A 14,188-nucleotide genomic window follows, 5' to 3' on the forward strand; every position below is an offset into this window, starting at 1 on the left:
ATATCCCCTAGTTAATTATAACTAAAATTAAAAATTGCTTTAGATAAAATATGAAACTGCTTTTAGAATTCCATTATCTTTGAGGCAGAAACCCATGTTTTAATTGTAGGCAGCAGTGAAGGATGTCTTACATTCAGGCTCTTGGTCTGGGTAAAAAGGTTTTTTTCCTTATGAGACTGTGTGGAGGTGGAAGAATATTATTTTTTAAAGCAATAAATTGAACCTGTTTTTTAAAACTCCCTTGGGGTAGTTACTATAAGTGCCTACTTTATGTTTGCTTACATATTATATAAAATAAAATTCTGCTTTTATCTGGAATTGTGCCTTCTGAATGCATTTTCTTAACTTAATTTTCTATGTGTAGGACATTATACATCCATGGACATACAGTACTGGATTTCATGGTCTGGTGTTGTGCAATTGAAAAAGCAGCAGGTACAGATGGTAATGCGCTACAGGATCAGCAGCTCTGCAAAAACAACATTCCTATTATTGTGAACAGCTGCCTGGCATTTGTTACGCAGTATGGTAGGTAATACACAGTTTATGTTCAGCAGATTGTTTTTGAATGACATTAGTTATTTGCGGGCTTGTTGAAATATGTGTATTTAAATATATAAGTATCAGGTCGTATGGGAAAAATGTTTAATATTGCTTCTGCATTCATTTATTAATTAATGCATTTACACTTTGCTGGGAGGTCTGAAAGCTTAATATATAAACAATACATTTGTGGCAAAAAGTGTAAACTAACCCATAGCCACCAATTAAAATTTGTCCTAATAAAGACACGATTAATCAAGATATATTCATTTTGATGTTTATCCTTATAGTATCTTGCGGTGATTTTTATCATTAGCTTGCCGTTCCTCCTTATTTTTACAAATTTAATTGATTTAAGCTATTTCCATATTCAATTGAAAGGGGCTGTATAGTGCAATTCTTAGCATCCATTGGAGAGAAGCACTGCATGCTAGAAGATCTAAAGACCAGTTTTTCTGTTACGGTCCACCTGTATCCGTTTCTGCCCAGAATTGAGCTTTAAACTCTAGGACCATGTCACAAACCAAGAACATTTTAGATAAAAAATAACAAAAATAAAATATAATAATAATGGGAAGAAATATTATCCTATTTCATAGTTCAGAGAAGTGGATGGCAATTCCAACAAAGCAGACACAAGAGAACCATTGGATTTGATATACAGTAACCTGCAAAAATCAAATGGTCATAGCTGAAATTTCAGTTCTGTAGATATAAAAGTTGCTATATAAGACAGTTTTATTATTAATGAAACAGTAAAGGAGATCACAGGAGTGCAGTTTTTTTTCTGCAATCCTGTGACTCGCTTTAGGCTGATGTCACAGAGCTGGTACAGGCTTGGTCAAGATCTCGACAATGAAGTCAGGATCTGCCCACATGCCTAACTGCCACCCGGCTCAGCCTCTCCCGCCCCTTCTACAGCCCAAGTGCTCCAGCAGAGGGCAGAGCAGACAGTGATGACTGACCAGCTCTCTGCTCAGGGAGCTCTGGGACCCGAACAATCAGCATTGTTCGATCGCTCGGTTTTCAGTGTTAGAGGCACCAGGGGACAGATGCAGCATCGGACTGATACTGCATCCACGTAGGTAAGTATAATTCTTAAAAATATAAAATCATCACTGTAGTCCTTAACTGTAGCAGAGCATATAATATCATGCTACTGGCTGTACTGTCTGGCAGGGTGACATATGGCAAATCTCAAGATTGAACGTACAGAAATACACAATCTTTGGCAGGAAAAACAGCTAACAGCTTTGCATTTCATATGTGTATTTAGCTGTTTAACCAGAAGTACAGATTTAAGTTTTTACAAAATAAAATTACTGAAGAAGCTTTTGTGATAATAGTTGAACATAAGACTCTAGATTGTTTTGTTTTCAGAGAATGTTTTCTTGTCATAGTAAATAAGGTAAAACTGGGAACATTTCAACTACCCAATCATGGGAAAAGGGAGATTAAAAAAAGACAAACAAAACAAAACAAAAAAAAAAACATTTTTTGCACATGGATCTAACATTAAAGAGAACACAGCTTCACCTAAAATTCTAAGTTCAGTGAACATTAAGCCCCTAGTTCACACTAGTGCAGGGATGGATTGTCTGATGTTGAGGTGGGAAAAAGTCTTAGCCCCTGTACACACGGTCGGAGATTTCCACAACCAAATCCGTCGGATTTTGTCCGTCAGATTTAGTCTGACGGATTGTGTCCGAAACTGTTGCATACACACGGTCGGACTAAGTTGTCGAAAAATCCGATCTTTCAGAACGTGTTGGCGTAATTTCGTTACGATGGGACTAGATTCAGGCTAGTAGCCAATAGCTTTGATGTAGGAATTTGATCTGAGCATGCATGGCACTTGGTCCGATCAAAATTCTCTACACATGATCGGATTACATCCGACTGGCCCAGTTGGTCGGGAAATATTTCCAACATGTTGGAAAATTGGGTCCGACGGAGATTTGGATCGAATCAGTCCAATGCATACCACACACAGTCGGATTATCTGACCACACGGTCTGATAAGACGCATTCCGACGGATTCTCCAACCGTGTGTACGCGGCATTCGATTTCAAAAGGACACATTTATATGTCGGACAAGTTAGGAGGAATAAATAGTAGAAAAAAAAAAACAATGTAGTTCACTAAAAAGGTAAGTAGGATAGTAAAGGGTATTAGGATGGTAAAAGAAAATAATAAATAAATCAGCATATAGAAGATTCAAGCTGTAGCTGAAATAGAAGAGTATAAAACTAGATAAAAGGAGGCCAAACACATTATTAGTGCTGCCAAAGAACAGACAAGGGGGGAATTGATAAATCTATTAAGAAAGGAGATAAAACCGTTTTCCATACATTACTGATAGACGCAAAAATACAATGGGGTGACTAAAATTAAAACTGGGCACAATACATATGTTGGGGGAGATCTGGATGTAGCAAACCATTTAAACAATTACTTCTGTTCAGTCTTCTCATAAATAAATTGTACTAGCAATAAAAAGTTGGGAGATATTGGTTCTGTTTGATACCGTCTTCTTTGATTTTCCCCTTCTTCCACTGTCCCCAATCTCCTGATGGAACAGAGCCTTGGAAGTACTCTGCACATGCTCAGTTTGGTGTATATTGCTAGATAGTAAGCGCATGTGATCAACACAGGGCCAATCAGAACTGTCCAGACAGAGGGCGGGGCTCTTGCAGTCTCCTAGGGCAGTCAGAAAACTCCTCCTACAAGCTTTAACCAGTGCTTGTCTGGACACTGATAGAAGTCACAAGACTGCTATATCCTGCTGATGAGAAAAGGTATTTAGCAGTTTATATTTACTAAAATAATTGCATTTCCATATTCTGTGTACTGCGGGAGACCAGATATAGTGAATGCAGGGTCGTGGGTTTAGTAACACTTTATGTATAACAAAAACAAGGATCTTGATAATAGAACTGAAGTCTACAGTCTTAAAAAACAAGCCAAGAATAGCAGCTTCTTCATTTTTGTTATCAAAGGTAAACTTTAATGACTTCCAGACACCATTGTGCATACTTGCCTTTCTAAAAAGCTCTATATAGATGCATGTTTTTACATTTGCAGTCTGTGTTGGGTAAGAAGTAATAATTTATGAACCTAAATTGTTCCTTTTTGTTAAACATACTTCAGTATTATTTGTGCGTGGTATAGTTTACAAGACAGACTTTTCATATTTCAAAGTATACATTATTTTAGCATACATTATGATAATTCATTTAGACATGTTTATTTTGATGTCTCCTTATATTAAGGTTTGGGAAGCAAATCTCTGTATCTGAAGAGCGGGAACCCGCTGAAAGTAAGGGAGTTGTTAGAAGATTTTAAAAAGGACGCACGGAGCATTAAACTAAAAGTCGGAAAACATCAACTGGAAGATGTGACGGACGTGCTGAAATATTTTTTATATGAAATAGACGATGCACTTCTGACAAAAGAACTTTATCCATATTGGATCTCTGCCCTAGGTAATGACACTGTGTTCTAGAAATAGCTGTTTCATTATTCATTTGAACGAATGCATCTACTAAGTAAAAGATGTTTATTTAAGTGAAAGATTTTTGCTTAAACTCCCCTGAGACTGCAGGCACAATGCTATTAGCGCAAACTTCCTATGTTATAAAATTAGAATGAGGCATCCTGCTGCCAATGCATATAGTACCTTGAACCTACCGTTTTACTGAGAGCTCATAATGTAAGCAACATATGTCATCAGATACAAACTGTTACATTAGGTGCCTCCATTTCCTCCTGTTATGTTTTTAAAGATCATTACTGTTATATTGCCATCTATGTGCATGCAGCTGAACCAGTATACTTTTCTTTTTTTTTTTGCAATTTTAAATAGAACACAAATTCAGAAGCTGCTAATATGTTCCAGGCTGAACCTGCCCAGAGGCATATTAGACCAGCCTTAGGGCTGGCTATGGGCGATTGCTGAGACAGGATATGCTGTGGTCTGGTTCAATATGCATAATATAACATAACCCCTTTTTGACTACAACACACCCTAATCTGCTGTGTTTCTGCTGCAGTTTCTGACTCTCCACTAGCAATTTTTCACTTTGTCTAATATGTGTATGCAAACCTGAAATAGTCTGTACATCTGCAAAACTATAAAAATATTTAGGTTTGGGCTTAGAGTGATACTATTTATTGGCAAACTATATAGATTGTAATGCAAGATTTTAAGGCACTCTGGCCTCTTCTTGAGGAAATATGATCTGGTAATAAGAAACATACGATTTATATATGAAATAATGAAGAGATGCAGATTTTATCAACTGGACACTTAAAGTGGTTGTAAACCCAGATGAAAAAGAAAACAAAACTCCAAGACAAAAGCATTATGAACTAGTAAGCGGTGCATACTAGCTCATTATGAAACACTTACCTTAGAAGAATGCTATTGCAGTGGTCAGGGCATACCACTACGACCAGCAACATGTCATCCCAGAGTTATTTCCAGGTTCATGGGCTCCAGGGCTGTGATTGGCCAGAGCCGCAATGACGTCACTCCTACACGGGAGCCACCAGTAATGTCACAACAGCTAAAGAAACGGCATGACCAGCACATGCAGATACAGTGAATATCTCCTAAACTGTGCAAGTTTAGAAGAAATTCATAGTACCTACAGGTAAGTCTTATTATAGGCTTACCTGTAGGTAAAATGGTTATACAGGGTTTACAACCAGTTTAAGAGTGGTTCCAGGTGCTAATTGTCCTGTCACCACTCACATTCAAGTAGGAAGTGGGCATGACGTGAGTCTTTGTAACGTCCCTTTGCCTTAGAGTTGTGGCTGAGCGTTTAGGGAAAGTCATTGTGGCACATAACATTTCTATCTCTGTTTGAGTGAGGTTCCAGAGTCCTGAATTTTCTTATAACGTTATAAAGTAGCTCAAACTTCCACTGTACCACATACTTAATCAATATAATACCAACAAAACATGGAAAAATAGACCCTATTTTACAATTGAATTGTTTATTATTAAAAAATATTATACAAATTTAGCACTTACCCCCGAAGGAGCGGCTGGATTCTTTAACTGTTGGATAAATCCTTGACCTTGGATCTAACAGCCAACAAGTAATTCTAGCTTTGCAAAGTCTCTCACACAGACTTGGTTTAAAACTTAGTTGTAACCGGAGGTAGGAACTTTTCTTACTGTACCAGAATCTTGCAGCCGGTCCGGCGAATACTGTAAGAAATGTGGATTCAATTAATGTCCATGGCAGCTCAGATTCCAGGCTCTTACCGAGCAGCCAGCCTCGTGCGTGGCCCTCTTACTGAAGAGCCCTCCCTTGATTGCATGTAGAGTTGCTGGGCCTCTCCAAACCCGAGACAGCACCGGAACACCTTAGAATCCTCCTTCCAGTCACTAGCCAGTTCCGAGGCTCGGAAACGGATGGATCCGCACCCCAGGCCATGAGGGCCCCTGGGGGCTGGTCGGGAGGACCAGGACCATGGAGTCAGCAACAACTTCTGGACCGGAACCCAGAACCACATGACTTCAGCACCTTAAGTACCCCCTCCTGGAATACACAGTGAGAAAAACGCCCAATGATTGGCTCAGAGAGAGAAATTGGTACCCAATGCATCCAACCAGACTGCGTTCGAATGCCTCTCACAGGTGCGAACTCCACCTATGACCAAGCAGAACCTTAATACAGCCCAGCCAAACTGATGCCAAAGCATAATTTAGAACAATTAACCCCAAAACTCAACTACAGTTTTGGGCAAAAACTAGATTTACAGACATAGCGTGTACTCATTTGGAGTACCGGCGCTACACAAATATTAGAAAACTGGGTAAAGAACTATGCCGCCTGAAAGATGGGAATGGAGCCCTGTCACGATTCATTACTCACTATCCAAGAATTACAGAAATAGTATCTATGATAAGGCTTCCTCCCATATTTCCTGTCAGTTTGTTTCACAGTAGGTACCACTTCTTTAGGACAAGACAGTGATGTAAAGAACCACTGGATATTCAGATCAAAATGTGCATAATTAATATCAAATCACAACATATTTAATAACATACATATACACACATCACAGAGAATAGAAGAATATGCTCACATGCTTAGGCAATATGATAACCATACAAGCAGTCTTTCATTGTCTTTCAGGCAGGCACATGTGCACCAGACCCCTCCCTTATGTGTGTATTGGAGATGGTGTTTGGTCTGTGGTTCGAGGGAGGGATGGGTAACTCAGGCTAGGCTTATGGCCGAGCCTGGCCTTCTTGTTCTTCCTCTTCATGAGGATGTTCCCAACCAGCCCCGCCCTTTAGGAAGGTGTGTTTTCTGGCTCTAAAGGCCTTAACCACCCTATGCACTATTAAGAGTATGCGTGGTAATGGCAGGCACATGGCTAAATTACGTAATCTACCCACGCCGGTACAGAGACAAAGTATGCATATTTTGATTTGAATATATAGTGGTTCTTTACAAGTAACTTTCCTGAAATATGTTAAACAGGAAATAAAAGACATAGGGCATTATTTACGAAAGGTAAATCCACTTTGCACTACAAGTGCACTGCAAGTGCACTTGGAAGTGCAGTCGCAGTAGATCTGAGGGGAAGATCTGAAATAAGGGGAAGCTCTGCTGATTTTATCATCCAATCATGTGCAAGCTAAAATGCTGTTTTTTATTCTCTTTGCATGTCCCCCTCAGATCTACAGCGACAGCACTTGAAAGTGCACTTGCACTGCACTTGTAGTGCAAAGTAGAGTTGCATTTAGTAAATAACCCCCATAGTCTTGTCATGGATACCATTTCTGTCGGATACTGAGTAATTGGAATTGTGACAGGGCTCTAGTCTCGTCTTTCAGATGGTGTTGCTATATGTTTTTTTTTTTTTCCAGAGTTTTAATAATAATAAAATGCATAATCTAACAGATATGTAGTCCCATGCTGTACCTGTAAAATCCACTCTTGGTGGTAAAGCTGGTGCTGGTGTAATGTTTACATTTTAGGTATATTTAGGTATACCAAATTAGAGGATTTGTAGAAGAAGGTGCATCATATTCTGTATTGGTACCCTATCAATTGCAGGTTTCCCATCTTTTCTACCTACATGAGAAATATTACAGTTATGCTAAACTCTGTTAAGTCAGTACTTGTTATGTAGCGTACACATGATCGGACTATCCGGTGGACTTAGCCCGGCAGACAAACCGCCGGACTTTGAAGCAGAGGTCCGCCGGACTTTCCGAACGAGCGGACCTGCCCACACACGACCGGACTTTTCTGGCGGACTAGGTGCAGCGGACAAACCGCCGGACTATGGCGGGAGTCTGCCAGACTTTTGAAATGAACGGACTTGCCCACACACGGAGGAAAGTCCGTTCATTTTGAACGTGGCTCCAGGTAGACAGGACTAGCGAAGGAGGTCAATGTCGCCACCTCCATCGGCGAGATTGACACCTCGCTGGCCCCGTCACCTGGTATGGACTTAAAGGGGAAGTTAAAAAATAAATAAAAAATTATTCAGAGGAGATACTATGCTGAGGGACTGCAGAGCATAGTTTGCTGTACAGGAATTGAATTTGGCCTCAAAATGAAAATATTCTAGCTATAGATTTTGTACACGGTTCTTGAGTTTTTGAAATCTGTAGATCAGTAGAGAGTTGTCTCCTATATCTGGCTGCATAGCTGTTCTTCTGTTATGACTACACTTCCTTGTGAGTGACGCAGGCTCACCTGAGGCAAGAAGTCTTAGCACCAGCTGGTTTTCCCCAAAACACCTGATGAGGGAGATCTGATTTTCCCGGTGTTGGTACAAGGTCGCAGCCTTCAGGATTGCCCCCACCATGGGGTGGGCACTGGGCAGGGACAGGGAGGTTGTGGTGCAGGGAAAGGAGGATTACAGCATAGTTTGCAACACAAAAGGGTATTGGCAGGCTGCAAGCAGAGAGTAATCAGATAGTACAGGTTGGTGATGAAGAAGCCAGAAAACAAGACAGGAGACAAGAAATGGGTCAGGCTTGATCACCAACAACAAGAAACAGGCTTCTGTATTATAGATGTTGCTCTCTGGTGAGCCTGCGTCACTCACAAGAAATTAAGGCTAGTCCACGCCACTCCTAGCACTGTTAGCTTGGAAATCCAGGACCGAACTGTAAGAATTTAAGAACATAACAAAATTCTGGGCTATTGCAGGGCAGCAAGAGATGGAATGAGGTTGGAAATGAACAATGTCTGTGCAAAGATGAACAGAGCTGTAACAAGCAGTGCCTACATAGATACTGTAGAGCTGTAATGAGCAATGCCTGAACAGAACTGATTATGCCTCAAGACAGCTATACCAAGCTGTAACACTCCCCCATACAGTATATCTAAGCCAAATGAACATTTCTCAAAGAGAAAAGCTTCTTCTTCTTTAGTAAAGCAACCCCACTAATTAGTCAAGCTACAGGGGGAAGCTGACAATCTTAAAGCCAAAATTTGTGCACAGCAGTTTGCAGATTTGAATCAAGACAGGGTACTCGTAAAACCAACTGGATTGCAATATTCAAGGGCTGATGGCTGACCAGGACAAGTGGCAATTGTTATATGGGGCAGAGGGGCAAATGCTGTGAAAAGCTGACCTACATGTTCCATGAATATAAGCTCTGATCAGCACTGGAGGGATACATGTAAAGATATTTTTTTTCCATCCTAAAGGGTGTTTGTTAGTATTGAAATTGGCAAAAGACAACAGCATCAATGTTCACAAAGGCATGTAGCTATATTGTACATACAGTATATAATCAAAAGACTTGATAATACAATGGTCTTTTTAAATGTTAGGATCTTAATGTTATTCTGACAAACATACACACATTTGCTTTAAGGTGTATGTCCATGCATTGCCCAAATATACCCTCAAGCTTTCTACTTCCCCTATAGAGGATGTCCCAGGGCTATTATTTCTTTTATTTTTAATTTAATATTTATTTTAACAATAAACAGTGTGTGGGCAGGCATTTAGAAGTCAAAGCAGCAGAATTTTTTACTGAGAAAGAAACCACTGTATGGGGGTTATTTACTAATGGAAAGTTGCTGTAGATCCGAGGGGGACATGCAAGGAAAATAAAAAACAGCATTTTAGCTTGCACATGATTGGGTGATAAAATCAGCAGACCTTACCCTCATTTCAGATCTACCCCTTAGATTTAGAGTGACTGCACTTCCAAGTTCACTTTCAGTGCACTTTAAAGTGCACTTGCAGTGCAAAGTGGATTTTCCTTTCGTAAATAACCCCCTATGTGTGCAGAGTGGGACAGAGAGGGGCATAAAATATACAAAGCTTTGTAGTCCAGCAGGAAGGGGTGTTTGGGTTCCAGTTTAGCAAAGGCTCTGTGCGGTCGGTCCAAACAGGAAGTTATTAGCTCACTGGATTTCTGGCAGATCAACAGAAGTTTGTCTGTACCCATTTTTAATGGGAAAAACATGGGAAAATGTGCATTCATTGCAGACATGCAATCTGTTTTTTTTTCACTTGCCTTGATGTATATTTTAACCGGTTCCCGACCAGCGCACGACGATGTACGTCGACAGAATGGCACGGGCAGGCATATTGGCGTACATGTACGTCCAATCTTCAATGCCACCCTGTCATCGGGACCCCCGTGAGTCCGGTCGCGGGACCCGCGGACTCGATCGCCGCAGGCATCCCCGCGATTGTCTCACGGGACGGCTTAATGGAGGAAATGCCGTGTAAACAGCATTTCTCCATTCTGCCTAGCAACTAGTTACGCTGATCTCTGCTCCATGTGATTGGAGCAGAGATCAGTATTCACTAAATGAAAGCCCAACCCCCCCCCACAGTTAGTAACACACCCCTAGGAACACTTAACCCCTACACTGCCACCCCCTGGTTAACCCCTTCACTGCCAGTGTCATTTACACAGGAATCACTGCATTTATATAGCAGTGATTACTGTATAAATGACAATGGTCCCAAAAATGTGTCAAAAATGTCCGATGGGTCCCCCACAATGTCACAGTCACAATAAAAATCGCTGATCGCCGCCATTACTAGTAAAAAAAATAATAATAAAAAATTATTAATAAAAATGCTATAAAACTATCCCTATTTTGTAAACGCTATAACTTTTGCGCAAACCAATCAATAATCGCTTATTGCGATTTTTTTTACCAAAAATATGTAGAAGAATACGTATCGGCCTAAACTGAGGGAAAAAAATGTTTTTTTATATATTTTTGGGGGATATTTATTATAACAAAAAGTAAAAAATAATGTGTTTTTTTCAAAATTGTCGCTCTATTTTTGTTTATAGCACAAAAAATAAAAACCGCAGGGGTGATCAAATACCACCAAAAGAAAGCTCTGTTTGTGGGAAAAAAAGGACGTCAATTTTGTTTGGGAGCAACGTCGCACGACTGCGCAATTGTCAGTTAAAGCGACGCAGTGCGAATCGCAAAAAGTGGTCTGGTCTTTGACCAGCAAAATGGTCCGGTCTGTAAGTGGTTAAGGGGCAGAAATGAAGACCAGGTAAAATAGAAGTGTACCAGCTAAACCCATATGGTACTTTGGATTGTCACTCTTGAACAAGTCTGATGAGGATCTCTGAGCTGCTGACTTGATGTGGATGACAACTTGAGACAAGTGAAAACTGATATACGGCTAGTTATAATTCTGCTTCAATAATTTTAACATTCAGCCTGTGTGACTGACTCATGTCAGATCCAGTCACACTCCAGGAATCAGTGTCCTAAAGTGATTTTTTCATGGCAGTGAAATTTCCCAGACTTTCAGCTAAATAGTAAATTGTATCTTGTTAATGTTATATTCAGTATGTATGCTTCCCTTTAAAATGAAGAAGTGTGTGTTAAGACATATTGTTCATATACAGTACAGCAATTTTAGTGCTTAGCCAATGACCCAAACCCTTTTTACAATCTAAGGCCGCGTACACACGGGCGGACTGTTCGCCCAACTTTGTCCGCTGAACAGTGTTTGGGCGGACAGTCCGCTCGTGTGTGGGCTTTCAGCGGACAGTTTCAGCGGACAGTTTGACGGACAAGGTTTTTCGGAATTTCCGAAAAACTGTCCGCTGAAACCTTGTTTCAGCGAACAGTCCGCTCGTGTGTAGGCTTGTTCGTCAAACAAAGTTGCGCGCATGCTCAGAAAGGATTTTCATGCCGAAAGCTATAATGCAGTGTATAGGACGTCGTATTTTTCGTCCCGTCGTACGTGCCGTTCACGTCATCGCGCACGGTTTCAGCAAACTGTTCGTCCGTCGTGTGTGGCCATGTCCGTCCATGCTAAGTTTGAGCGGACTGTTTGCCGAAACTGTTTGACGGACAAAGTTGGGCGAACAGTCCCCGCGTGTGTACGCGGCCTAAGCAGCATTCCTGCTTTTACATTTCTTTGTTATTTGAGATTACAGCTTAAACTTTATGTATCATGTTGTTACATATTAAACATTTATGTAGAGCTGAATATAACCCTTGACATGCATTTGTTAGGGTAACATTTTAACTATCATCACTTTTTTGATGTTAGGTAAAATGTGCACAAAGGTTCACTGTGTTAGAAAGGTGCAACATCACAATTGCTAGTGTGTTATATAAGCAAAAGTATGGGAAATATCAGTAATATTAGAATTCATCTCTATCCAGGCAGACTTCTAATGTCACAGGTCTATTAAAGTCCAACTCAAGTCACCTCTGTAAAGTTTGGGAGAATTACCCCTACTTCATACTCCAGTGACAGGGGTCATGGGGATAGAAAGAGATGGGAAATTGCTCTTATCAGTAGAAAATCCACTTCTTTAAATGTACATTAAAACAGAACTAAAGTTTATCTGAGCACCACAAACTAAAAATGTTATTTCATTCAGTTTTAATATTCATAGCAAACTCACCCATCTATTCATCCATGTCTCCATGCTTTATCACTAGCTATGGCCATTGTAAGTTAGGGCAGGTGATTCATGTAGCATTTACTTTCTGGAATCCATCTGCCCTTACCTCAGACATGCAGGCAGGAGTGTGTGTTTAGCTGAGAAAGCATCCCCCACCCCCCAAAAGGGGAGGAAAAAAAGGTTAAAACAAGTGAATATAATATACTTTTGTTTCTATTACTAAGGCTAGTAGCATAAGGATTAAACATGTGCTGATTCAGAGAGTTTAGTTCCCATCTAACCATTCTTTTTGCCTTACCATGTTGGTTCCATGCTACAACTCCCAGTGCTCATTGGGCAGTGGAGCCCCAAACTACTTGTCAAGGAAAAGTAACACCCCCACTGCTTGGTCATACAGGTGCTGATATACATCTGAACTTTGGTGCAAGGCAGTGTAAGTGTCTGGTTGCTGTGATTTACCATTGCAACAATGTGTAATGTGGTTTTGTTATGCATAGTACTGAGCAGCATTCCCTGCATTAAGGTAGAAAATATTTAGGTAGCAGTAGATATATATCTATCTACTAATGTGTGGATCATACAATTCATATGTATCTACTTAGATAGACAGATAGATGGATAGATAGATGGCTAGATGGCTAGATAGATAGATAGATTTGGCCCTTCTGGCATGGGGTGCAGATCCATGCAATTCCAAGCCTCGGGGCTGGATAGCCCGAGGTGAAGAAACTGCAGGGACAGGCCTGAATGGATATGAGGCCCTAATGATCAAAGGGTGGTCCGGTGCCGTCTCATCTAAGGAGAGGTGCAGCAACTGGAGAAGCATCCATGGGAGAAGGCCATGCGTAAGGCTGGTGAAGAAACTGCAGGGACAGGCCTGAATGGATATGAGGCCCTAATGATCAAAGGGTGGTCCGGTGCCGTCTCATCTAAGGAGAGGTGCAGCAACTGGAGAAGCATCCATGGGAGAAGGCCATGCGTAAGGCTGGTTTCTCTGAAGGAGCCTGGAGGCTCAGTTTAAGGCTCAGTTTATCTTCTAAATAAATAACCCAACAAAAGATCCAGTGTCAGTTTCTGCATTTCTTTGGGCCATCTACCACAGGAACCCCTAGACGGAGGCAAGGTCAAGAAGGTAACGGAAAGCCCAATAAAACCAGCAGCTCCTTTGGGGGTCAGTGCTACATGTGGGGCTAGTAATCCGGGATTTACCGTTACCCCTCGCAAAGAAAGAGAATTGTTCATCACGTGGTATCTACATGATAGAGGGTTATTTTTTTTTTTTTGGACTACGCCATTTCTGCAAAGAATGATTGACATCCAATGTTGGCGCATGGACTCTGGGAGGAGTTGGAAAAAGCCAACGAGTTGCGTGACTGGAGGAACCAGTAGAAGGAGTCTTGCCTGTTTCTTCTCCCTGCATGATGCACCACGTGAGTGTGTCGTAGGAGAAAGAGGAAGTAGGTTGTGTTCTGTTGCAGAAGAAGGAAAAAGAGAAAATGTTCCGAGTGCCAGGGACCCAGAGTGCCTTCAGTGAGAGGCCCCACAAGTGTGAGACTACCTGGGACTGTACTGACGGATACGGGAATTCGCCTGTTACCACAGGGGCGTTTTGTCCTGTACACGTTGGGAGACCTTGAGGCCCTAGGAATGCTCTGCGGAAAGTGCGAGGGACTAGTCGCAAGTCCCCGGCCATTTTTTCATTGCCTGCGGTGTGGAAAATACCTGTTCAAGGTGGAACAACC

General features: G+C 41.1%; 1 protein-coding gene across 3 annotated transcripts in view; it reads left to right on the top strand.

Moving 5' to 3' along the window:
- The window catches only part of ARAP2 (ArfGAP with RhoGAP domain, ankyrin repeat and PH domain 2), a 609,403-nt gene that overhangs the window by 373,417 nt on the left and 221,798 nt on the right, over positions 1 to 14,188 (top strand). For all 3 annotated transcript variants that reach the window (XR_013272356.1, XM_077477663.1, XM_077477664.1), the window contains exons 20-21: positions 365 to 528; positions 3,817 to 4,029. Coding sequence is in view for 2 of the 3 variants with exons in the window: in XM_077477663.1 (XP_077333789.1) it covers positions 365 to 528; positions 3,817 to 4,029 (377 nt within the window). In the remaining variant the exon portion in view is untranslated. The remainder of the gene's footprint in view (positions 1 to 364; positions 529 to 3,816; positions 4,030 to 14,188) is intronic.

This window comes from Lithobates pipiens, unplaced genomic scaffold (assembly GCF_037356315.1).
Source record: "Lithobates pipiens isolate NorthernLeopardFrog02 unplaced genomic scaffold, aLitPip1_a1.2 Scaffold_13, whole genome shotgun sequence".
Lineage (NCBI taxonomy): Eukaryota > Metazoa > Chordata > Amphibia > Anura > Ranidae > Lithobates > Lithobates pipiens.